The 24,425-nt window shown below is 37.2% G+C and overlaps 3 protein-coding genes across 3 annotated transcripts; all 3 read left to right on the top strand.

Moving 5' to 3' along the window:
• The first annotated feature begins 1,467 nt into the window (after positions 1-1,467).
• LOC149679157 (uncharacterized) lies at positions 1,468-2,461 on the top strand. Its single transcript, XM_089835707.1, has one exon. It carries the CDS (start codon positions 1,627-1,629, stop codon positions 1,897-1,899), a length of 273 nt encoding a protein of 90 aa, XP_089691833.1. The 5' UTR covers positions 1,468-1,626; the 3' UTR covers positions 1,900-2,461.
• A 4,042-nt stretch (positions 2,462-6,503) lies between these two features.
• LOC149679156 (uncharacterized) lies at positions 6,504-11,485 on the top strand. Its single transcript, XM_089834810.1, has 6 exons — positions 6,504-9,945; positions 10,264-10,345; positions 10,415-10,519; positions 10,846-10,977; positions 11,056-11,260; positions 11,358-11,485. The coding sequence occupies exons 1-6, from the start codon at positions 9,833-9,835 to the stop codon at positions 11,411-11,413; spliced, it is 693 nt and encodes a 230-aa protein (XP_089690936.1). The 5' UTR covers positions 6,504-9,832; the 3' UTR covers positions 11,414-11,485.
• On the top strand, positions 11,275-24,084 carry LOC149679155 (uncharacterized). Its single transcript, XM_089834807.1, has 3 exons — positions 11,275-11,953; positions 21,956-22,676; positions 23,566-24,084. Exons 1-2 carry the CDS (start codon positions 11,416-11,418, stop codon positions 22,573-22,575), a joined length of 1,158 nt encoding a protein of 385 aa, XP_089690933.1. The 5' UTR covers positions 11,275-11,415; the 3' UTR covers positions 22,576-22,676; positions 23,566-24,084.
• Positions 24,085-24,425: the final 341 nt, after the last annotated feature.

The raw sequence follows: 24,425 nt of genomic DNA, 5'->3' as shown, positions 1-24,425 counted from the left end.
TAACTAGATCCGGTTTGTGTTGATTGGCTAAGCAGCGACGCCTTTTATCGGTTAAATTATGTCGACTGCTCATTTTTGGTGGTGGCACCGTGTCCAAGGGTTGATCTCTGGGTTGAATATTGACGTACAAAAGGTAATTTTTAAGTAGACCGAAGACTACAAGGTCACGTGAACAACCGGAACTAGTTGCTCCAAATTCAGAGCCGGTCCCTATTTACAAAGTTTCTGCTCCTCTTGGTATATTCTCTTTGATGCAAGTGGCCAATCGGTTCTTGAGGTAGTGTCGAAGGAACCGCGTCACCGAATAATTGTCCTTCGCGTGCTAGGAGGTTCTATAGGAGGCGTTTCGAATATATCGTGTAGCTCACCTATGGCCCAAGATGCATACTTTGTGTGTGAAGCCTTACCGCTTTTGGTCTTACTGATAATGAAATATGAAACGATCTATTATTGAAAACGTAATGGGCACAATTTGTAATGCATTGAAAATGACTTAATGTATGGGGAAACAAGGGTTTTAAAGAGAAAATGGTGTTAAGGTAAACATCCTTGGGATTTGGGTAGAGCCTTTCGGAAATAATGTTATAGTCGTTGCAAACTATCCAAGACGATTTCTTTTCTTCTGACTTAATCGTTGCAATAAGTAAATCACGATTTTGTCACATACACCGCTTACGCCTCGGAGAAGTGGCCATCATATCCTAAAATTATGATGATATCCAACTTATCGATAATTTTCCGCTTTCTCTACCATCATATTCAGTTCATAAGGGTAACGCCAGGGCCAAATGTTTCCCACACAGTCTTGAGTTAATTTGGAGTTACGTGTTAACGAATTGCAGTTACTTGCATTTTAACTTGATCACCTAGAACCAAAAAAGAGGAGAGGACATTACAATGCCTTTCAATAACGGCAGTCCTATCATTTTTCTTCCAATTTATTTTATCAGCATATATATATTGCAATAGACTAAAACCTTAAATATTTTCTTAATAATTAACAACCATTAGTTTCCACTTTCTGATAAGTAAAATCTTCGGAGACAGTCATCTCGATTCGGAGCGGTACTAATTTTTTTCCCGAACTTGTTTTCTTTAACTTTGTGTCATTTTAGTCCTCGGCATGACCGGTTTTATCAAGTTCTATTGAACATAGTAATGTGTTTGATTCAAAGTGTGACAAATTTCAATTTGCTTGCTTTCTGAAGTAAAATCCGAGAAGCAGCGTTCAACTCTTTGCAAATATTCTCCTGAATATAAAATTGATCTTGAACGTCACATTACAAATGGTACTGAAGAAAAACGCTTCAAACGTGATCAGTGTGACTATACTAGCTCCGAGAATGGTTCTTTGATCAGACGTGAACATTATTTAACTGCTCTGAGATCCACCTTGTTTGGCTTTCATCTTCCAAAAATCGCGAATGTGGGAGACACAGACTCCCTGCCGGAAAATCAGGCCGAAAAATTCCGCTTTAAAGTTAAGATGATAACTAATCTTGGGCAAAAAGCCGCTAATCTATGCTAATTTTCAGTCGTTGTGGTTGTAACATATTTAAATGTGTTGGACAAAACGTTCACACTTTTTATGTTATTCTCCATAATTTGAACTGTAGCACTTGAATAATGAAACAAACCCTTAAAATGATCCCTTTCCCAAGGATCTTCACACTTATCTTATCATCACTGGTGCTTATTTCGGCCCAAAATACTTTTGCAATAGAGAGGGGGTGCCAGAATAAATTGGACATTGGTAACGATTTGATCATCCATCGACGTATTCACAGCGGTGAAAAACCCTTCAAGTGTGATCAATGTGAATATGCTAGCTCGCAGAGCTGTCATTTGAACGTCCATCAACGCATTCACCGTGGTGAAAAACCATTCAAATGTGATTAGTGTAATTAGGCCAGCACGCACAAGAGTAGTTTAATAATATATCAACGAGTTCACAGTGGTGAAAAACCCTTCAAATGTGATCAGTGCGACTATGGTAGTAATCGTGTGAGTAATTTGATCATACATAAACGCATTCACAATCGTATTGACAGTGCTGAAAAACCATTCAAATGTGATCAGTGTAATTAGGCCAGCACAATGAAAAATCATTTGATCTGTCATCAACGCATTCACACTGGCGAAAAACCCTTCAAATGTGATCAATGTGACTTTGGAAGCACTCAGAAGAGTAGTCTGATTGCACATATACACATTCATAGGATAGGTACATATCGGGCTGTTTAACAAAGTTTCTTTAGATAATGTAAACAATAATGTTTAATTACAATTGTCTGCAAAGATTTAACGGCTCGGGCTGGATAGAAATTAAAATTCACACTAAAGTATAAAGCAGACTGTGCGTTGTCTCTAAATAGAGATTCAGATGGTTCTATAAGTTTAATTAATCGAATCAGGGGGAAAGCTACCATTCCCCCTCCCTGATCGAACCCGGTGACATCACTGCAAATATATTCAACCGTCATAGGTTTGTGCACCTCCTAAGTTCACGTGGAATATCATTGAAACAAATAATATAGAATCTGTTTTTAAGTCTATTTTTATTACCATAGAATATTTTTTTTTTTTTGAAGTTTCCACAATTTCAAAGCATATATTAGGTTAGGAATCATCAAAATTGTCGCTAAGCTTAACTTTACCCTTGAATTCGTACTTGTGTTTTATCACTACTTTGTAGGTGTTATCATGCACCTACAGAGGTTTAATGGCAGAATATGGCTGTTCATATTGTCACGTATATTTTATTATACGTTTATTATGGGGAAGTTTGCATTCTGTATTACGCGAGTGTCTTACGTGGGATCAAGTTTGAATCTTCCACGTTCTTAACGCATATATTAGATTTGGTAAGGTCAAACCTTTGGAAACCGCTATTTCGACTCGGACATCAGTTATTGTTTCTGAACTTGTTTTGTTTGCGCCTTTGTCTCTTTTTAAGCCTAAGCATAACCAAAAGTAGATAGGGGGGAAAGTAAAGCACTTGGAAGATCCCCCGCGCCATGAAAACCTAGAAACCCCCTTTCCTCTCTCACACAGTTCCTACCCCCTCGCGTAGGAGAGGCATTGCACATTGCCAGTGCCTATTTGCAACTGAATAGTTCTGTAAACAGTTTTAAAAGGACTCCTACTAGCTAAGGCTTAACAAGATTGCATACGGATATACCATGGAGAAAGGGGGGAGGAGTCGAATTGAGTAGCGTTTCTCGGTCACTATGCGTAGTAAGTTTCACCCCCAAGTGGGAGAAAACTGTGGGGGATGGAATGGGGAAAGATTCTTGCACACCGTGGTAAAACCACCATGATGCTTTTTTGGTTACATTTATCACGCCCTCTCTCGACCATGTCTCGACTTAGCAAATTCAAAATATAGCGGCAGCATGGTTCCAGGCTTCCATCGTTTTAGATAATGACTTTGGCCGGTTTAACTACATTATAGTAGGATCATGGAGAATTATGTGATTCAAAAGGACCATAATTATTGTAAGATCACTAATTTAAAAAAAACCACAAAGGCGCAACAAAGAAAGATTGATTCAGGTAAGAATTCTCTTAAGCTTTCGTTAATATGATCTTGGAGAAAGAGGGCTGATGTGTCACTTGTTTTTATACTTTTGCAGGTATTAAGTTTGATAAAAAATTCTTGAAAGAAAACTTAGCAAGTATTCTTTCTAATGCTTCGAACTTAAATAAGGTTACATATATTGGGAGATCAAAATCTGTTATTGTAAGTATTAACAAAAGTAATATAAGAACCTCCCTACGGGAGGTTTCTTATATTACTTGTCGTATTAATGGTAAAGGAAATGGCTGAGGCACCGAGCTACATTAGTTGAGCTACGCGGCTACGCTAAGTGATACCAACTATCAACATAAATATGAGTTGATTCATTTCAATACTTTATAGTATTTAATGTCTAATAGTCATTCAATTGCAGGATGCATTAGAAGAAATACGAAAAACTAAAATTAGAGAGTTATCAGAAGAAGCATTTGATAAGTTGTCCATTTTCGCCGATTGTAAAACTGGGTTGCTCGATAAAAACCGGTTTACAGCCAAAAGGCACGAGCTTTTGACCTCTGATGAGTTTAAAGATGATTTAAGACAGTCGTTTTATCCAATGGAATCATTCAGGAATCTTAGTCACAAAGATAAAGACCTAGTGACAACAATTTTTTCCCAACGCCTATTTAACGAAATACATTCCAGTTCTTTGGAAAAAGAGAAATCTCTGTCCAGTGTGGATCAGCACTGTGCAGTAAAGCAACCACAAAGGAAGATTTTAAAGCCTGATGAAGCAAGAAGTAGAGAAATGAAAACAATTCATCAGATAGCTGGATACGCAGTAAATCAATTAATTGGTTTATACGAGTGCCCGAAGTTCTGGGCAAATTGTTTGGTTAAGAAAAGCGAGGCTAAAGAAATATACCACGGCTGGACTACCAAGCAGGATAGAGGGGGCCTATTATACCTTTCAGCACCAGCATTTCAGTTTTTTAAGCACGTATGCGGTCTGATTGCCCATAGCGTTAAAACTGAGGCGCCTTTAAAGGACAATGAAACAAAAAAATCTAAGATTACTGACTATTTGGAAAATGATAATTACATAATGCAGACTTGGGAACAGTTATGGGCCGATGGAAAAGAAAATTCGAAAGCTGCCAGGAAAAAGTGTTTCTCAATTGCCATTAATTGTTATTTGAAAGGCTTGACAAGAATGGTTAAGAACGCAGTCCAGATGTCGAAAAAGGATTGCTTAACCAGCAGTGGCTTTCGGAAAGAACTGAAAGTTTTATGTTCCCAGAAAAAAAACCAATAGTTAAAAATATGTTTATTTCATATTATTTTAATTCTCGAAAAGCATCTCGAGCCAATATCCTTCTATTAATTCTTTTTTTTGGTCGCTGTGCAATTTCCATTTTTAGCTCTTGGAATTAAAGATTTCATTAGTTTAAGCCTTTTCGATCCTTGTCCATATTGACTTATTGTTGGGTTTTCACCAGATCCGCATGACCCTCGCTGCCGGCTAAAGTAATTTTCCACCAAATCTTGGTTTAGTTTCGCCGTTAGAACGTAAGGTGCTCCTTTTTGGAGCAAAAACTTTACAACATCAATAGTTGCGTATACTGAAATGGTCGATTTAAAATTGAAATATATTAATAGTAAAGTTTGTGGTAGTATTAAATATTTTAAACACAAACCAGTTATTCGAATACCCTCCAGAGTTTCCCTGCTAAGGAGCATTTTTGATCGGTCAAAATCTTCATCGACATCTATTTGATTTACCTCGGCTTCCCACTCATCTAAATAACCAAGAAATTCCTCTTGTAGCCACTAAAAATTAATGAACGTCAGAATGAATGGATGTTTAATTTTTCACTGATAATTGCAGCAAAGAGAATGGATAAATAATTCTTAAGTAATGGCGTGTTCAAGGGATTGGGTAGCTTAAAACCTTTTCTCTAGGAATCACCCTTATTCAGGCACACAGGTACCTTTCTCTCATTCTCTTTGATAATAGCATTTAGTACTTTTTACCTTAAAACGCCAATCATCTAATCTCTTGAATGGTTCCAAAGCTGGCTTTTTCTTTGTAAAGTATGTATGAGTGTTCGATACATTTAGGATGTCAAAGAAAGTATCGAACAGTCGTAAAAATTTGACAGTTTCTATTGCCTCTTCACCAATCAGTTCTTCCACGGCGTTGGCAGTGGTGCTGCTCAGAACTTGGGTTGCAAGTTTTACCCTCATGCAACTGTGCGGATTTGGATGAACATGATTATAAGTTAATTTAGGTGCTAATCGTAGTAGAGAATTTGAATCTATTTCGTATGTATCGGCTATGTGCTTCCATAGGAGAAGCCTGCCATTCTTTTTTAAAAGTCTAATTGGCTGAAAAGTACCATCCTTGTGTTTTTTCATTTTTCCGCTGTTGTTAAGGGCATTTTTTGCGGTTTTTATATTGTGACATACGTCTGAAACGAAGTAAAGTGGTTCTCCGTTGTTGAATTGATTTTTGGCTTGATACCCTACTCTATGATTCTTCAGCTTTTGAACACCTTCTGTGCAAAGTTTTATTAATTTCATATTGGTTGAAGCTTTATCGCATACCACTGTGAGAATTCTAAATCCAGCTGCCTGTAGGTTTTCAATAGCTTCCCAAAGTATCGAGTACAGATCATCTGCGTGTAAATTTCCACAAGGAAAAAAGGCGTACGGGTATTTAAAATTTGTCGTCAAACCTCGCACCATCAACTGAAGCACGTGATTTGCCAAGGGTATATTTCCATCATCTGTGGTATCTTTTAAGCGATTTTCTAACTCCGATACTTCATATCTAAATTGGTTGAGCTTGATACATCCAATTAATTCACCCGTGCTACTGTTGAACACTAAATCCTGTTTGATTTGAATTTCATCCAGCACTAGCGAAAAATACTTTTGGTGTTCCTCTAAATTGACTATATCTATTTTGTTAGGTCTACAGTGTAATTGTATAGCGTTCTTTGCGAAGGCAGGGAAAATGCTTGACGAATAGCTTCATAGGCACTAGGTGATTTTGCTTTTATGGAAATGCACCATTGGATGATTGCTGGATGCCATTTTCTTGGTCTGGATTTTTTGTTTCGAATTAATTTTAATTGCTCACGCATCAATAGCTTTTGAAAAACTGATTTGCTTTCAAATGGATTTTTTGCAATAATTTCTTCGAAATCCCGACTCTCTTCTTCAGACATAAAAAATCCATCCTTTTTGAAGCTTTTCTTCACTTTTAAATCCAGCGCTTTAACTTTCTTCTTTAAAGCTTTGTTTCTTGTATTTACTATCAGGAAACGATTTTTGATATTATCTGTGGTCATATAACGTATATTAGTATTTTTCAAACGATGTACTTTTTCTCTGTGCTTTCGATTATGCAAAACAGTCTTTGTAATTCGACATGATGGGCAAATTCTTGTACGTTGGCTAAGAAATAATTTTTGACATTTTTCCGATCTAATCGATTGACTAGTGGAGCAAACATATGCGGGTTTTAAGTATTTCTCCTTGAAACTTGCAAACAATTCACCTTGTATACCTTGACAAGTTTGCCAATTTTCTATTTCATATAATAAGATGTTTAACTCCTTGATACATGAAACAGAGCCACCAAAGTCAACTGAGCTTGACGAAAATAATATATGAGCAGGTGATACTAATGTGTTGCAAAAATACACACTAGGGATTTGAGAATGCGGTATTTCGACCGTAACAAAGCCATTATTCTCACTTCTTCTAAACTTCAAGCATTTTATACTAAGTATATGGCTCTCTGATTCTTTTAGAATATCCATAGACCAGTCACAAGTATCTAAATTTTCTAGCCGATGACATAAAAACTCCTGTGCAAGTTTCTTCAGAGGATGTAATTCCACCGATGTGTAACACAGCGATGTTGAATTGATAGCTAGGTGTGGTGCCATACCTTTTGGTGTGGTAACCAATGGCTTTGTTGATGTATCCAGTGTAGCTGGGGGAGGTTTTAGAGTTTCCAATGTCGTAGCTGGGTAAGGTGATAAAGTTTCCTGGGTAGAAGCAGGAGATGTTATCATTTCTGACGTGGTAGTCGTGGTAGTCGTTGGCAATATTACAATATCCAAAGTAGATGCAGGAGATGTTTCCATTTCTGGAGTAGCAACCAATGGCGGTATCACAATATCCAAGGTAACTGAGGGAGATTTTATTATATCTGGAGTGGTAACCGGTGGATGTATCACACTATCTAACATAGCTGCGGAAGGATTTACAGTTGCCAAACTGATAGCTAGGGGTGAAATATAAAGGTTTAAAACTTAAAACTGTTGATCAAATATGTGTAAATAACTCACCTTTGCCCAGTGTTCTTTTACAATAAGTGTGATCCAACGCAACAGGGTTCTGTTTATAATGTGTATAAAGAGTAAAATTAGGATAAAATGCTTTTGGGTTGCATTAATATTTAAATTGATCGTGACCTTCTGGGCGGATTTAATCGGGCCATGATATTCCTCAGTGGGTTCATCTTCACCTTCGACGTATTGTAAATCCAAACCAACTGAGATCTGTTTATTTTGTAATGTTATGCATGTGATTCAGTCCAAACATTTTGGATTTTAGTAGTTGAAAATATTACATGTTGGGTGTCTTTAGTTGGATCAGGAAATTCTTCCGTTGGTCCGTTCCCACCGATAAAATGTTTGGAACACACATAATGATGTGTTTTAACATCATCATGGGTCTTTATATCCGCACGATTAATTGCCTTAACCCATCTTATACACTTATCGAAGTTTCTCCTCGGTTTCGGTACAGGATAATATTTTATTCCCTGACTACGCGAATGCTCAGTTGTATTGTAGTTTTTGCAGCTTTTATACACGCAATATATGCCCATATTCAAATAATACTCCGTTCCTCCGTTGAAATGTACGCGCCACGAAGTAGCAGAAGGCAATTAAATTAAACCCGCCACCATGGTGCCACAGACGGCGCCAGCTACCTAGGTCACGTGTGTTTACCACGATATGGATGATGCGACCCCCACTATTTCAACCCACCCCATCCTCCCGTTTTTGTGGGAAATTATATCGCGGTACGGGGCAGAGTTCGGCTCAAGATTTCGACTCCTCCCCCCTTTCTCCATGGCCCATGCATGTCAAATTTTATGTGGGGAAATATCCAGTTTGTTAGGAAAAATATTTTCACCATAGATGGCACTTATTTTTCCGTTGTGACAGGGGTCTTCCTTAAATTATCGTTGATATTTTAGGGGTCAGTCATAAAAGTTTTATGATAGAGAAAAGTTTCATCCTAAAATTAACGTAAATGTTTTTGGGGCTATTCACTTTTTTCTGAATCTTTTGGTTAGATGGTATTGATGACAACAAAATAAATTATTTCAATTAAAATAATACAGTAAGAGTTATAAAAACGTATACTTACAATCCGCGACCTTGGCCCAAATACTTAAGCAGTCCAAAACTAGTTTATTAATTGCTCGGACCAGTTTATTTATTCCAAAACCTGGGGTCAGTGGTCCCAGGGACCACTTTATTAATTATCGTTTTTGGAAAAAATAGGCGGCGGGACCAGATTATAAATTTGGGGTTCCTTATTAGAATTTTTCTATCTTAACATATTTTCTACCAATTCTACTCCTAGGTAGTTAGTACTCCATGGCTACAACTTCCCTACCAAAGTTTTGTAGTCTATTGAGCAGGCTAGGAAATAAGACAGGTTTACAGGTCAAAAACCAGATTATTAATAGCTTAGACCACTTTTTTTATTCAAAACGCGAGGGTCACTGGTCCCAATGACTAGTTTATTAATTCCTACTTTTATTAAAAATTGATATGGGGACCTCTTTAATTATTTTCATTTTAACATAAATTTCGACTCCAGGAGTCCAGTTGTGTATACAACCCTAAGCCGAGAGAGATTTTTTTAGAAGAGAGAACGACCACAAGTCCTGGGACCACTGACCAGTAGAAAAATAAATTGGGGAAGGGTCACTGGTCCCGGGACCAGTTTCATATTTAAGACATCAGGGGTCACTGGTCCGGAGGACTAGTTCAGAAATAAACCTTATTTCCAAGCCTGCTATTGAGTGGCTGTGGGCTTTGGAAAACGTTAAAGCTGTCTGCTAGAGGTTCTCTTTTTTCGCGTTTGTACTTTTTTCTCCCAAAGACCCGAAAAACATAAAAAACAGGACAGTGTGAGTAACTGTGAAAGAAAAACGTTCATATAAGCCTTGGCTGGTAAGAATCGAACTGAGGGTAAAACGCTGAATCTTTCTTTATGGCCACGTTTTTTATTATCATTAAAATGTTACGTATGTTATCTAAACAGGGAACTGTACAAAGTATGGATTTTGTGAAGGATTGTCGTGTTGTGGTCGAACGTTTAAGCTGGTAAGTGATGGATAAAGCATGTTACGGATCCAAGCCTATCGAAACTATTATACCTTGAAAAGAAAATGATCTTTCTTGTTATTTTTAAAATAAAAAATACTAGCAGAATAAATAATTTATACGAAGCTATAGTTGTATTCAAAAAATGGGTTTGAGGAATTCCCTAATTTTGAAGAGAGTTGCAGTGTCAATTGTCACAATCTTTTGAACTAGCTAAGCGTGTTTTTCTAAGCTTTGATAGCGAAAGCTACAATTTTTTGGGAAACCTTTCTTGTTATATGTTCGTTTTCTTCTGTTTGAAAAGAAATTCTACTTTAGGGAAGATTTACAATTTCACAAACTCTCTGCACAAAATTCCGAAATGAGTTTAGTAAATCTTCAAAGGTTGGCCATTAAAGAGGTATTTGAGAGATTATTGCAATATTGGCTGTTTAAGGCAAAAATAAAATTAGGGAAACTTTGTTTTTAGGAAATGAAGACTGAGGAAGATTGTAATTATGATCACTTGAGTAAAGATGATCTTATCAATGAAGTTAAAGCCAGGGATGATCGAGTCAGGGAAATGGAAGCCGAGGTATTTATTACTAGTGTGAAATTAAGCACAGAAATATGAGACTCATTTGGTATCGTAGCCCATTTTAAATGTACTGGATGAGTTGTCGAATCTTATGTCCCTTAAAGTAGAACCAAACTCTGTGGGTGGGTGAATAATTAAGTTTATTTGTGAAAATACCAATCAGGATTGGCTCTGATCTAAGGGGATTGGTAACACATCCCTCTTTAGTAACAAAGAAACCCAACTAGGACCTTTGTTCTTTCTTGCTTGCCCCTTTAAAATACGCTCAGCCAATGAAAGTCCAAAGAATATTTACTGTTAAAATGAAATCTTATTTTGTTTAGCGTAATGTTTTAATTTCAAACATGGAAAAAGAGAGAGTGAAAACAACATTTACGATAAATAAACAAATAGACGAAATTGAAAGACTCAATAGGGTCAATAAAGAGTTGGAAAGGAGAATCAAAGATCTGATGGTATGGAACATTTTTCACTTTAATGGTCGATAGGAAAGAGTTACTCCTAAGGTTAAGAGTTGATTGTTTGAAAAATAGGAGAAAAGTGGAATGGATCAATTAGCTAACGATGAATACGTGAAATCTGAACCCGTTGAAAATGATTCGGGAATTAATGGCCAGGAGTTATCTCTTCCAATTGTGATGCACAGTGTCGAAGCTGTCAATGTCCAAGGCATGCTGGGTAGAGAAGAAATTAGTCAAGAATCACCTGATTCTGCGTCTCAATATGTTGCGGATGTCGGTAATACAAACGAAACTGAAATTATCCCAAAAAAGTCTAAAAATGCGGGGTTTATAACGCGAATTACGAATGTATGTGTCCCTAAATTGATATACAGTGAGAATTCGCCACTTTGTGTGCCTTCGCCGAAGCTCGAGGTCGAAAACCAATTGAAAATGCCTCTCGACACAACGATGGAAAGTGATTCGTCACGAGAACCTCTTGGGAACAATAATTCAATTATCGATTCTTATCGTAAATCACAAAGCGTTGCAACAGAGGGAGAAACTGACGAAAGAACAACTCGATCGAAGGAATTTCGTGTTCCTGAATTGAATGTTGAAGTTGAAAAACACTCGGATCTTTCTCTTGGCGCAAATGTCGAATGTGGTTCACTAGAATTAGCCGTAGAAAACGATCTCGATGATAACCAATCCAGAATAACCTTGACAGGTGCGAAGAAAACAGATAGACAAAATCGAAGTTTGGTACTGTGTTTGCCAAAACTGAAGCGTGTTGATCCAATGAGTGTGCCAGTGTGTGTTCCTAAACCAAAACGTAGCCCAAATGAACTGTCAGAATTGACCTCCGTCTCTGTGGAAATCAATTTACCCGAAGTTTCGATTGAAGTCGGAAATAATAGTTCGGAGTCCAACTCGGAGACATTTCAAGAAATCGCTCCAAAGAATTCCGAATCACGTTGTTCGGAAATTGGTAAGTCATTTTATACTTTAATCGTCTGAGTGCCTAGAGTGGGGTTTCATATTCCTACCCCCAATGGGCCAAATATGCTAATCAATCATTTCCACCTTCTCGGTGTATAGTCTAATGGCGTTTTCCATTTAACTGCTCTGAGATCGCTCTCGATTTGCTCTAGACGACATGAAATGCGCTTCATTTCTTGAGCTGCGTTAACAATTGTCTTTTTCCGTCGTAATCGTCGCTACAAATTTAGCGAGCTATCTATTATGTACTGATAAGCACCGATGGGATCTTGGGTCCAGCGCTCGGTAAATGGAAAACGGAAATCGGAGCGCGAGCAGTTCTAGCGCCCTTGAGCGCTAAGTTGAATACGCTATTGGCAATGCTGCTATCTAGGTCAAAAACGGAAAAAACCTATTTAATACTCGTGGTAAAAGCAGGCAGATCCCTATTCCAGGGTTCGTGCAGAACTTGTATATAAAAATTGGGAAATATCTCGAGGATTTGAGGTGTGTCGTCATAAGTTTCCATCTTGGATTTTTATCCGAAAATTTCGTTCGACGCGCTCTACTTTCCATCTCTCCTCCACTTTAATTCAGAACTAGCTTTTACCCGCGGCGTCGCTCGCGTGTAATAAGAACTTGCATGAAAATGATATAAAGAATGGTTAGATTTTACTGATGACTAACCTTTTTGTAGCACCCTAGAAGCGAAGACACTCGGCGTTTGCCTGCAGCTTGTCGGGACATTTTTATTACTTTTCAGGCTTACATTATTCCATAAAGAATTGTTTTAAAATTTTTGGCCGCCATTTATAAAGATGACAACAAACTGAACCCAAAAGACCATTCAGCCCGTCTATAGGATAAAGGAAACCAGTGTACAAAATATTTGTGAAATCGGTTGAAACGCTCTGATTTTGTTGCATAGAGAAGATTTTTTATATTTCTGGGCGCCATTTATTAAGCTGGCGGCGGATTGGAAATATCTTTCTTGGTACGCGCCTACTGCTTATGGGTAACGTTCCTGCAAATTTTCAGCCTTCTACACTGTTAGAAAAACAAGTTCTATATTGAACAAAGTGGCGTTCATTGGAGTGTCCCCGTACGAGCACAGCGTTTTGTTCTATACAGAACACTAAAAGAGTGTTCAAAACTGAACGCAAAAAGAGTGTTCAAAACTGAACGCAAAAAGAGTGTTCAAAACTGAACGCAAAAAGAGTGTTCAAAACTGAACGCAAAACGAACGTTCAAAACTGAACGAAAAGCGACTGTTCATAACTGAACGCAAAAAGAATGTTCAAAACTGAAAATGTTCTCAGTTCTAAGCCGCACGTTAAGTTGTTCAATAAAGAACTCGTGTCTGATTTACAAAAAACTAACACCTGTCCTATGGCGCGCGGGTATTCGTTCATAAAATAATTCGTGTTTGTTCGATGACTTTCAGAGTTTCGTTTTTGAAAGAACTCGTGTTAAAAAACAAATAGATAATTAGACATGTAAAAAATGAAATAATAGGTCAAGCAAGATTAACGTATAAAAGTACATGTGCCTACTGATAAGAGGTCTTCTCGGACGTAAGGTTTATGAGTTTGAGTAGTTCAGTTTTAGAGCTCGCATGTCAGATTACGCCTTTTGCATTAAAAACCTGACCTAGTCATAGTTAAATATATTTTACCTCATCGACTGACGATAACGTCACGGAGAGGTATTCTACTCGACGTGTGTGTGTGTGTCTGTCTGTCACCGCGTTCGCAGTTGGCAAATGTTTACGCAGAATTTTTGGCTTCTATTCTCACCGTTACGATTAAGAAGTACGCGGCGTTTGTGTAGGGCAACGAGAAACGTCTAGCCTCCCAATATCAAGGCTTCCACAAAAGGTTTATGCTATTGCGGGTTTCCTGATCATTAGTTGTGAATCAATCGCCTTATATATCCAAAATTTGCAAACATTGTTGGGGCATAGGCTTGAATTCAAACGTCAACAATAGCTATGATAAAAATTGTTTTAGAAATAATGTTTCCTAAAACGGTTTAACTTGAAATAAGGTAAATTAATGACGATTAAAATAATTAAAATCAATTATATTTATTTTATTATTTAAGAAAAGCTTCTTTATTGCGTTTCGACTCGTAGAGGTTTATTTTTTCTTTCCAAACTTTTAAATAAACTAGCGACGTGTCATGATTTTGATACTTACTAACACGCGTATAAGAGTAAGTATAAAGGAAATGTGCGTTTTACACATGGCAAAAGTTATTCTGCCTTTGGGGCGTACATGACGTCATTATACTAACCTAAATGACTAAAAATTTAACGAAATAAGGTATTTGAACGCACCATAGAACCCCAAAACGACGCTTTTAAACATACCGATATAAAATTTAAAATAGTTTTTTTTTTGGTCGTATATACTCTGTTACGTCACTTTCCTGTCTTGGTTACTTGGTTCCAAATTAAATAAACGAATAATCTTCGGTGGAATCTTTGATCTAAGAACAAAATACAATACCGTTTCATGTTCAACAATATTAGTTTAAAGCGAAATTTTGTAATCGAAATCGAACGAAACACTTTGAACGATTTTAGTCCATGACGTCATTTATTGTTTTAGTTCTATATTGAACGAACAACTTAGAACGATTCTAGTCCTTGACGTCATTTATTGTTTTGGTTCTATATTGAACGAACAATTTAGAACGATTCTAGTCCTTGACGTCATTTATTGTTTTGGTTCTATATTGAACGAACAATTTAGAACGATTCTAGTCCTTGACGTCATTTATTGTTTTCGTTCTAAATTGAACGAGTAATTAGCACGATTATCATCTTTGACGCCATTTTCTGGTTTTGGTTCTGAATTGAACAAACTCATAGCATAAGTAACATAATAACCATAAGTATGACAATTAGCCAAAACTAACTATAAACCTATTTTCGGACCTTTTACGTCATCATAAGTTCGCGCCCAGCACAGAGACCCCTAGCGGTGGAAAATGAAGCGACTTCCGCCTCATATTGAAAACCCGGTTCAGAGTTTTAAAGAGACGCCATTGAAATTTGAGTCGACGTTCCTAAGCCTTGGTTATATAGTTGATTTGTATTAACTTTTTACCGATTTTAGCGCGACCACATTACGAAGTTGAAAATTGCACTGGGTAGGTTTAGTTACCGAATATTTAGACTTCAAAAGGCTTATAATTTTTGGTGCTGGAATATCCGACTTTCAAAGTGAAACATACAAACACCGCGACCCTGCGAGCTTGTACAATAAATAGCAGACGAGCTATTTCCGACACAAATACGTTCAAGGAGAAGGTTTATTGTGATTGGCTAATATTGTAGAACTACGTCATTCGCCAAAGACCAGCATGAAGTACTCGACGGGGTTGCAAGTCCTGGCCTGATGTAAGTGAGAGTGTCAGTGTTGATTATAGGTTTCATTTTGAAATTTGCATTATTACAACAGGAAGAGTCATACTTATGTTTATTATGTTACTTATGCTCATAGTCATTGAACAAACCATTCAGTGCACTGAACACATTTTGAGTTTTGTTCAATCTAGAACGCGACTATCTATTTTGAACGGATTGTGAACGCCTTTTTCTAACAGTGTAGGGTTTGGGCTGGGCGTTGATTATCAGTCAGTGAGTCAAGACTATAGAAGATATGGTTGTCAAGGCCTTAAATGTTCTGAGTTTTTTTTAAACTTGTTTTGTCATCCTCGCTGTAGATTATTCGAAACAATTATGCGAAACAATTTCTTAGGTACGAGATAAACATTTTACGTTGCAGCGCTAAATTGTTATTTCAAGATTTCCCAAAAATTACTTAATGGGTTAAATTCGCCTGGGGTGTTAATATAAGATAATGTTAAATAACACTGACCTGTAGCTACTGTCTAAAACTAAGGACGCTTTCAAAAACGTAAATCAGTAAAAATTAGAGATGGGCCGATACCAGTTTAAACCGATACCGATATGATCCGATACTTCGGAAACCGATACGTACCGATACCGATATTTTACCCGATCCTTCGATTAAACCGATATCAAACCGATACCGATATGGTATCGGTATCGGCCCATCTCTATAGATGATTCTCGATCCAATTTCGGTACTTGAAACTATAAAACTGGCTTTTCATACGAAAAACCCATTTTAGACACTAGTTACGTTATCCAAAAATAGATGAAAAACTGTGTTGTCTCAGAGTTTAGGTCTTATGGCGCCATCTACTCTCAACATAAGTGTTTATTTTCTTCCAAAAATATCGGGTAGAAATATCGGTTCATTTTTAACCGATACCGATATATCGGTTAAAGCCAAATATCGGTACCGATACCGATATGGTATCGGTATCGGCCCATCTCTAGTAAAAATATCCGAATGTATATTTTTTTTTCGAAAAACTATTGAACTCTCTACCGACAAAATAGTGTTCAGCTTTTGGACCTAATTTTATCTTTAAACTTCTTTTCAATCGTTTTGGTTTGTAAATACCCAATAACAGTGGCATCAAGCCATTAGGTAGTAATTGTAGGTGCGTGGGGTGGTGAAGTGGTTAGCACTTTCGCCTCGCACCAGGAGAGTCCCGCTACCGCTCCCTTAGAATATCCGAATGGATTTATAACATTTTTCGAAAAACGAGTGAACTCTCTACCGATAAATTCAAATAGTGTTCAGCTTTTGGACCTTTCGCCTCGCAGCAAGAGAGTCCCGGGTTCGATCCCGGACTGTGGCACGGGGTGGAAAACCTTGGTACAAACCCTTCTGCATAGAGTTGTGAAAGTTCTCTCCCCACTTTTTCCTGCGCGGTGTAACCCGGTTTCTCCTTTCCACCAAAACTTGCTGAGGTTAACGGTTATACTTAGTATAGGGCGCTGTCGGTAAGCTGTGGCGTAGTAGCTAGCCACCACCTCTCTGCATTGAAATCGTGACCCATTGAATGTTATGGACGCGCAATAAAGCTAGATTATTATGTATCAGAACCTTTAAAATGTCCTCTTTCGCAAGGGTCTTCACTCCTTTCTTATCGCTGGTACCATAAGAAACTAAAATATAGCTCTCTATAAGCATGAAACGTGTACATTTTCATACTTACCCCGTACCAGTGTAGGGGCTAGCCTTGGTAGTCAAAATTTCGCGCCATCTATTAATTTATTATGATAATTCTGGCATGCACATAATCAGTTACAATTATCATACTAATAATAACTTCAAGACATTTAACGATTTAATTACAATATAAAATTTGAAAATTTTCTAAACAAATATTTCAGCTCTTTTAACGCCAAAAGTTCTTAACGGGTGGCTTTAGAAACTTTTTAAAAATTTCAATGGATGAAATGCTGTTTACATGGCTTAAATGGAGAGTTTCATACTTATAGGGAGCTATATATTATTTTCTTATGCTGGTACTTATTTCGACCAAAAATTCGGAGTTTATTTGTTGCTGGATAAAATGAGATATTGTTTCTGGTTACGCAGATTTTTGGAACAATAAGTTTTATCTATCGAAGGGATATCCACATTAGTTATTTTTAAGTATGTGTCAATTGTACTTTATTTCACATATGTGGAATATATAACACTAATCAGACCTCGGGGGTGCCATTTGCCAGACAGAGAAACAAAGTGAAAAACTAGACGCGACAAAAGAGAGAGGGGGTGCAAGATCGAAATAAATTGGTAACTTGTGTTCACTCAGCATCAATACGACCTTTCTAGTTTCGCGCCGAGGTTTCTCGTGCATTTCAGTTGATGTTCGTTCATCCCCTTTTGGTTGATGAGGTCGTTTTCTCATCGCCTAACGCCTTGATCAGCACTATTTCTTTTCTTTAACACGGAGTTTTCGTAGAGGCCTTAGCATTACATTTTTTATGAAGTGCGCTTGTAGGGCTCGGGGATCGGTTAACTGTTATTCAAATAAATTCACATACCAAAATTTGTAAAGCGAAGATTATATAGAAGTATTTCGTCTCGATTTATTTCGGAAAAAGATAGAGTGATTCAATTATTAATCGTAAGTATTTTTACCGAAAAACTAAAACTTTCAACATAATCAGAAGAATTTTACTCCAAAAACCTTTTTTGCGATACCTTTTATTCGATTTCGAATAAAAAATTATGATCCATACGTTTCTTGATACAAATGTGGTTTTGGTTTCTTTTATCGATTAGTATTTGGATGAGTAACCGCCAATATTATTTTTTTACGATAAACTTTGATCTTTTTTAAATTGTTATAGCTATATATTAACGAAAAAACGCAAAGTTTAAATCATTGAAAAATAATTGTATTTAAAAACCTGATAATGGTATGAACTATCAATAAAAACATTGGTAATTGTCCATATTATCAGAAGTATATAATACGTCTCTTCGAGAGAAGTGTACCACAAAGCGTGGTAACATGAGAACATTGAAAATAAGGTTACTAAACCGAATCACATACGCGATAAATAGTACTGTCAAAAAATCTTGTCCATAATTTGATGTAAATGGATCCAAACGGCTGACTCTGAGACAGCAGAGTTTTTCATCTATTTTTGGATAACGTAACTCGTGTTCAAAAAGGGAGGGTCGAATGATAAGCCAGATTTGGAGTCTCATCCAAAATTGGAACCAGAATCATTTATTAAGGGATCAATTATTACCCAGAAATGGTCAGAATATTATCCACACATCAATCAAACCCTCATTGGACAAATTTCTAACCTATATTGGACTAATATCGAGCGCATATTGGTGTTATATCAAGCCGACGTTGGACAATTGTCGAACAATATTGGACTCATATGAAGCCAATATAGAGGCTAGATTTTTTACTTCACCGAGTGATGATTGTTTTGGAAACGTTCTGTTCTTGACGTCTCCATCTGTCTGTGTGTTTGTGTGTCTGTCTGCCTGATTTTACACCCCAGGAGATCGCGTTCGCAGTTTTCTAATCTGAACAAAATGGTTCTCAATTTCCGGATCGTAGTCACGGTTCACGGATATCTGAAAAACAGTACTGACCACAATTCTATTAACTGTCATCACCAATCTAACTACACCATTTAATGTCTATCAGACACTCGCGAAAGTGGCATACTCTAGGAAAAACGTCTCTTAAAACGATTCAACTAGAAGTATGATAAGTAACTTCAGATAAAAATAATTAATATCATAAACATTATAAAATATTTGAGAAGAACCTCTTAACCGAAAAATATGTAGTCAAAGTTTGTAAAGGACGAGTAACGAAGATTGGGTATGAAGTCGATAGACTGGATACATTTAAAAGCTTAGTTCGCACTTGACCAAAAACACGACGGAAACATTTGCGTAAGTACCTCTGCGGTAAAACATCTTCCGCAAAACGCGACCGAAACAGCTTTCGGTCGGACAGAATTGGTGTTCTATTTTTGACACAGTGGCCGACGTAAAATGATTTTCATAACCAATCAAAATTCGTTTCGAGATGAAGCTTCTGTTGACGTCATATTAGGCGAGTTTTTTATCGCCGCTTTGAGGTTTTTCCACTCGCTAGTCGCCTTTGCCACATTTGCATGTCATGAACTTTTGAGTCTGAATTCTCTAATCGGATTTGATCGCGAGAGTTTGTATGTAATAAACCTTCGATTTGAATCTCTGACCTTCATTTGGTAGAGGTTAGCTCCCTAATTAAGATACCATCAAGGGAAAATCAAAGTCCAAGGCTTAAGTTCTTCTGGCTCCGAGCCCCAATTCCAAATCGTGCCACGTGACTACCGGTCGACTGCCCTTTTGGTATAAATTCTGTCGTATATGTGAACCGAACTAAAATCTTGCCGTTGAAAGGCTGCGTAAAACTCAATTTTTTGACGCAGCGCTAAAGTTTTCTGTCGTCATTTTCGGTCAAGTGGGAAATTAGCTTAAAGCGAAAAATTGAGACTTTACTACACTGCACCATGAAACTCTTTCCAAAGTTAATATAGGATGAGTATTGCAATCCGTGACAATTGGGTCTCGCCGCTATGGTCTTGCCGATTTGGTCTCGCTGATTTGGTCTCGCCGTTTTGGTCTCGGGATAAATGGATTTCGGAACAATTGGGTCTCGGGACCTAACCCAACCCAACCTTGTTTGGAGGTAAAAAGATTATTTATATGAGTAGTAAAAGCCCGCCTCTTACCACGAACAATTTATTAGCAATAATAGAAATATTTCGGAAAAGTTGTCAGATAATTAATAGGAGAATATTTTGGAAAAGCTGGCAGCTAATTAATCGGCGAATATTTTGGAAAAGGTGGCAGCTAATTAATCGGCGAATATTTTGGAAAAGGTGGCAGCTGATTAGTAGGAGAATGTTTTGAAAAAGGTGGCAGCTAAATAATAGGAGAATATTTTGGAAAAGGTGTCAGCTAATTAATAGGAGAATAGTTTGGAAAAGGTGGCAGCTAATTAATAGCAGAATATTTTGGAAAAGGTGGCAACTAATTAATTGGAGAATATTTTGGAAAAGGTGGTAGCTAATTAGGCAACCAAATAATCACGAGACCAAACCGTCCCGAGACCAAATAATCACGATACCAAATAGTCCCGAGACCTAATAATCACGAGACCAAATAATAACGATACCAAATAGTCCCGAGACCAGATAATCACGATACCAAATAGTCCCAAGACCAAATAATCACGATACCAAACAGTCCCCGAGACCAAATAATAACGATACCAAATAATCACGATACCAAATAGTCCCGAGAACAAATAATAACGGGACCAAATAGTACCGAGACCAAAAAATCACGAGACCAAAGAGTACCGAGACCAAATCGGTGAGACCAATTAGTCCCGCGACCAAATCGGCGAGACCAAAATGGCGGGACCAATTCGGCGAGACCATATTTTCCTGTTCCGTGAGAATTGATATCATTAGTTAATAAAAACGGAATAGAGAAGTCGTTTTCAAGTAAATGATCAAAATATGTTTCGACTCTCTGAAATATAGTGTACGGTATGCGACGAGTGGATTTTTACTTCTCTTGAGAGACAGGCTTTGTACCTTACGTGTCTGTCTGTGTTTTGTTTTAACTTCTGCAATTGTTTATCAATAAAGAGAAATGATTGCATATCTAGGTAAATAGTTCTGTTGGTGATCCTCAAATATTATTTCACTTCCCCTTTTTACCTTAACCCTTTTATATTACACTAACCCCTTTTTTGTTCGAGTCTAGGGCGTTTATGTTGAGATAATATGGATGGGTTTCGCACCAAAAATCGAAGACATCAATTTTCGAATTAAAGCTAGCATTATCTATTATCCCCTTCTGATGTTACACATTAATTGTTGTTGCTTTTATCGCCATTTCGACGATACGGTAAGCGGTATCGCGAGATCCCTATGGCGAAAATATCACAGATATACGCTTTTGGTACTTGGTGGAAAGTATTTTGCTATAGAGTCCACTAACGTAATAACTATGGCTTTTTGGAATTGGGTTTTATCGAAAAGATTGTAACAATAAGTGAGTTTGGCGATCTGATCATAAATAACTGATACGGGGAAAAGCGTATACTTGTTAAATTATAATAAAAAATATTAGTGACAATATTCCAGATGAAAGTCTACTTCAAAAAAATTACTTGGATATTTTTTACAAAGCTTAAATTACAAAATATTTCGCTAAAAGTTAGACTTCAAAGCAAGTGGATTTAATTATAGAAGATATTTTTAATTTAACCGAACGTAGAGTACGACCCTTTTTTCTACATAATTATTTTTCGGAAAATTTTGCCGATTGAATACATTTGTTGGTTAAAGCCTTACTAAGATTATTCAATCTCAAAAAATATCATCTAAAATTGTTGTATTGTTTAAACGAATAAACTTCTGAATAGTTTCCGATTATTTGTAGCCAATCGTATTTTTCGAAAAAATCGACCAAAAAACCCCGAGCCCTATGCGCTTGCATGTTCCTGTATTTTTGATGCTATATTGTAAATGGAATGTGTGTCGTTTTTATATTTCGTTAATAATTTTCTGCAGGAAAATTAAAGAAGAAACGTTCAACACGGATCAAATATTCTGCTGAATATAAAACGGGTCCACAACGTCACATTAAGAAGGGTAACGAAGAAAAACGATTCAAATGTGATCAGTGTGACTATGGATCCACGCAGAAGGTTCATTTGATCGAACATCAACGCATTCACAGTGGCGAAAAACCCTTCAAATGTGATCAGTGTGACTATGCCAGCACAATGAAGAGCTATTTGATCACACATCGACGCATTCACAGTTGTGAAAAACCCTTCAAATGTGGTCAGTGTGACTATGCCAGCACGCACAAGTATAATTTGACCGCACATCAACGCATTCACAGTGGAGAAAAACCCTTCAAATGTGATCAGTGTGACTATGGATCCACGCAGAAGGTTCATTTGATCAGACATCAACGCATTCACAGTGGCGAAAAACCCTTCAAATGTGATCAGTGTGACTATGCCAGCACAATGAAAAGTCATTTGATCAGACATCAACGCATTCACAGTGGCGAAAAACCCTTCAAATGTAATCTGTGCGACTATTCCAGCGCACAGAAGCCATATTTGACCAAACATCAACGCAAACACAATGGTGGAAAACCCTTCAAATGCCATCAGTAAGACTTTAGGTGCACTGTTAAGAGTACTTTCATCAGGCATCAACGCGTTCAAAGTTTTGGGAAAGCCCTTTAAATGTGCTCATTGTGACTTTACTAGCGCATGTAAGTTCGTTTTGATCACACGTAATACCCTTCATAATAGAGAAAAACCCTTAAATATAAGAGTTCTTTTATCGGACATGTCCGCATTCACAGCGGTGAAAAACCATTGAAATACGATTGCCCGACAGTTATTGGTCTTGATATTCGATCGAATTATTCGTCATAGACGGTCACGCGTATAGGCCCACCCTTACTCCCATTCTTAAATGAACTAAGAAAATAGCTTTTCCCCAATCAACTCTTAGTACCTTTAGGATTGTCTCTCTAGGGAGTGGTAAAATGGTGAAATTCCGCTCTAAGCCAATTAGGCACATTACCTCAGTAGGAGGAGCTATCTTCTTAAGCCACACCCCTGAACTCTTCATTTAAGGCCACCCGGTTTATCCTTCCCATCAAAACTAGCTGAGGGTAATGACAATACCAAAAAATATATAGATATAGTAAAAAGAAAACTTACACATTGTTGTTTAAACTTGTTCGCTCTGTGTAATATGAGAAATCGCCCCTTTTTCCTAAAATTAATTAACTTTTGGATCGCCAACATCATGTACTATACTTTCTATAAACTCATGACGTCAAGAAGCTCTTACCTAATTGGTTAGTTTCCTCGCGAAGAAGAAATGGACTTGCCCAACAAAATTAGACTAGTTCAAGGACAAAAGATTACTCGCATAGGGAAAAATGAACTATTCGAGTAGAGTTACTAGCTTTGCCGAGGACTCGTGAGTGCCCGCGAATTTCTAGGGGGAAACAAGTACCAGTCCAGGCCTAATAATGACCATTCTCAATCCCCCCACCCGTTAAAAGACTTATAATTTGCCTTCACGCTTATAGGCTTGCCAGCGAATTGTTTTTGCGAAATTAATATTATTTATTGTTATCATTTCAGAAATTCCTTGAAAAAGTGATAGAACAATTTCAGTGCACTATTTGTGGCATTTTAATGAATAGAGATCCCGTGAGTTTAAAGTGTAGCCACACTTTCTGTTTTAATTGTATAAAAAAGCAACTAAAATCAAAGCAATACGAGTGTTCCCTTTGTAGGACTGTCATTCCGAACGATTTCCGCCCTAGTCCTAACTTCATACTAAGAGAAATTTTAAATACTGTATTTATTTGAGAAAGGATGAAAAAAATGTTGTAGTGTTTTAAATTGTCTTTTAATTAAAGTTTAATTAAGTTTATTTTAATGCATTTACGTCTCGTAGCATATTGCTCCACTGTGGCACTGAATTGAAATTTGAAACTTTTGTTTGCATTCCATTAAAACTACTCCACGGAAATATTGCAATTGTAAATGGCAAACGTTTTCACACGAAAAACCGTTTAAGTTTCTGTCTGTATTTTCCATTGAGAAATTTTATATTGCAGTGACAACGAAAGTTCCTTCAAAATAGGGACTAGGCAATTCGAGCTTAGTTCCTCCTCCATCGCCATTATGCTATGTTATTTTACAGAATAAAAGCTATTTAAGCCCCTCCTCCTGGTAAAATTTTAGCACTAGTGGAAGGTAGCGTGACGTTGCATGTCGATTACTGCCAAGTCCCTGTTGCCTTAAATGTATCTCTGTCTCCTTTACTACTGCTCCATAGTGGCAAGCTATATTTCCGTGGAGTAGTTTAAATGGAGTAAAACGTAATTTTAATTAAATTGCCTTAAACACAGGTGTACATTCTACATACAAGAAGGGATTTCTCACCGATTTGTCGAAATTTTTGGGAACAGACAGGAGGGGAGGCCGCCATCTTC

The sequence above is a fragment of the Phalangium opilio genome, unplaced genomic scaffold, assembly GCF_054372755.1.
Source record: "Phalangium opilio isolate 3A_F unplaced genomic scaffold, DU_Popi_V2 ptg000041l_1, whole genome shotgun sequence".
Taxonomy (NCBI): domain Eukaryota; kingdom Metazoa; phylum Arthropoda; class Arachnida; order Opiliones; family Phalangiidae; genus Phalangium; species Phalangium opilio.
This window is presented reverse-complemented; position numbering and strand designations above follow the sequence as displayed.

Excerpts from the sequence above, each read along its gene's own strand:
- LOC149679157 (XM_089835707.1), top strand. The coding sequence starts at position 1,627 with ATGAAACAAACCCTTAAAATGATCCCTTTCCCAAGGATCTTCACACTT.
- LOC149679156 (XM_089834810.1), top strand. The coding sequence starts at position 9,833 with ATGGCCACGTTTTTTATTATCATTAAAATGTTACGTATGTTATCTAAA. Across the intron at positions 9,946-10,263 it reads GTGGTCGAACGTTTAAGCTG|GGAAGATTTACAATTTCACA; the intron begins GTAAGTGATGGA and ends ATTCTACTTTAG. Across the intron at positions 10,346-10,414 it reads AAAGGTTGGCCATTAAAGAG|GAAATGAAGACTGAGGAAGA; the intron begins GTATTTGAGAGA and ends CTTTGTTTTTAG.
- LOC149679155 (XM_089834807.1), top strand. The coding sequence starts at position 11,416 with ATGCCTCTCGACACAACGATGGAAAGTGATTCGTCACGAGAACCTCTT. Across the intron at positions 11,954-21,955 it reads ATCACGTTGTTCGGAAATTG|GAAAATTAAAGAAGAAACGT; the intron begins GTAAGTCATTTT and ends AATTTTCTGCAG.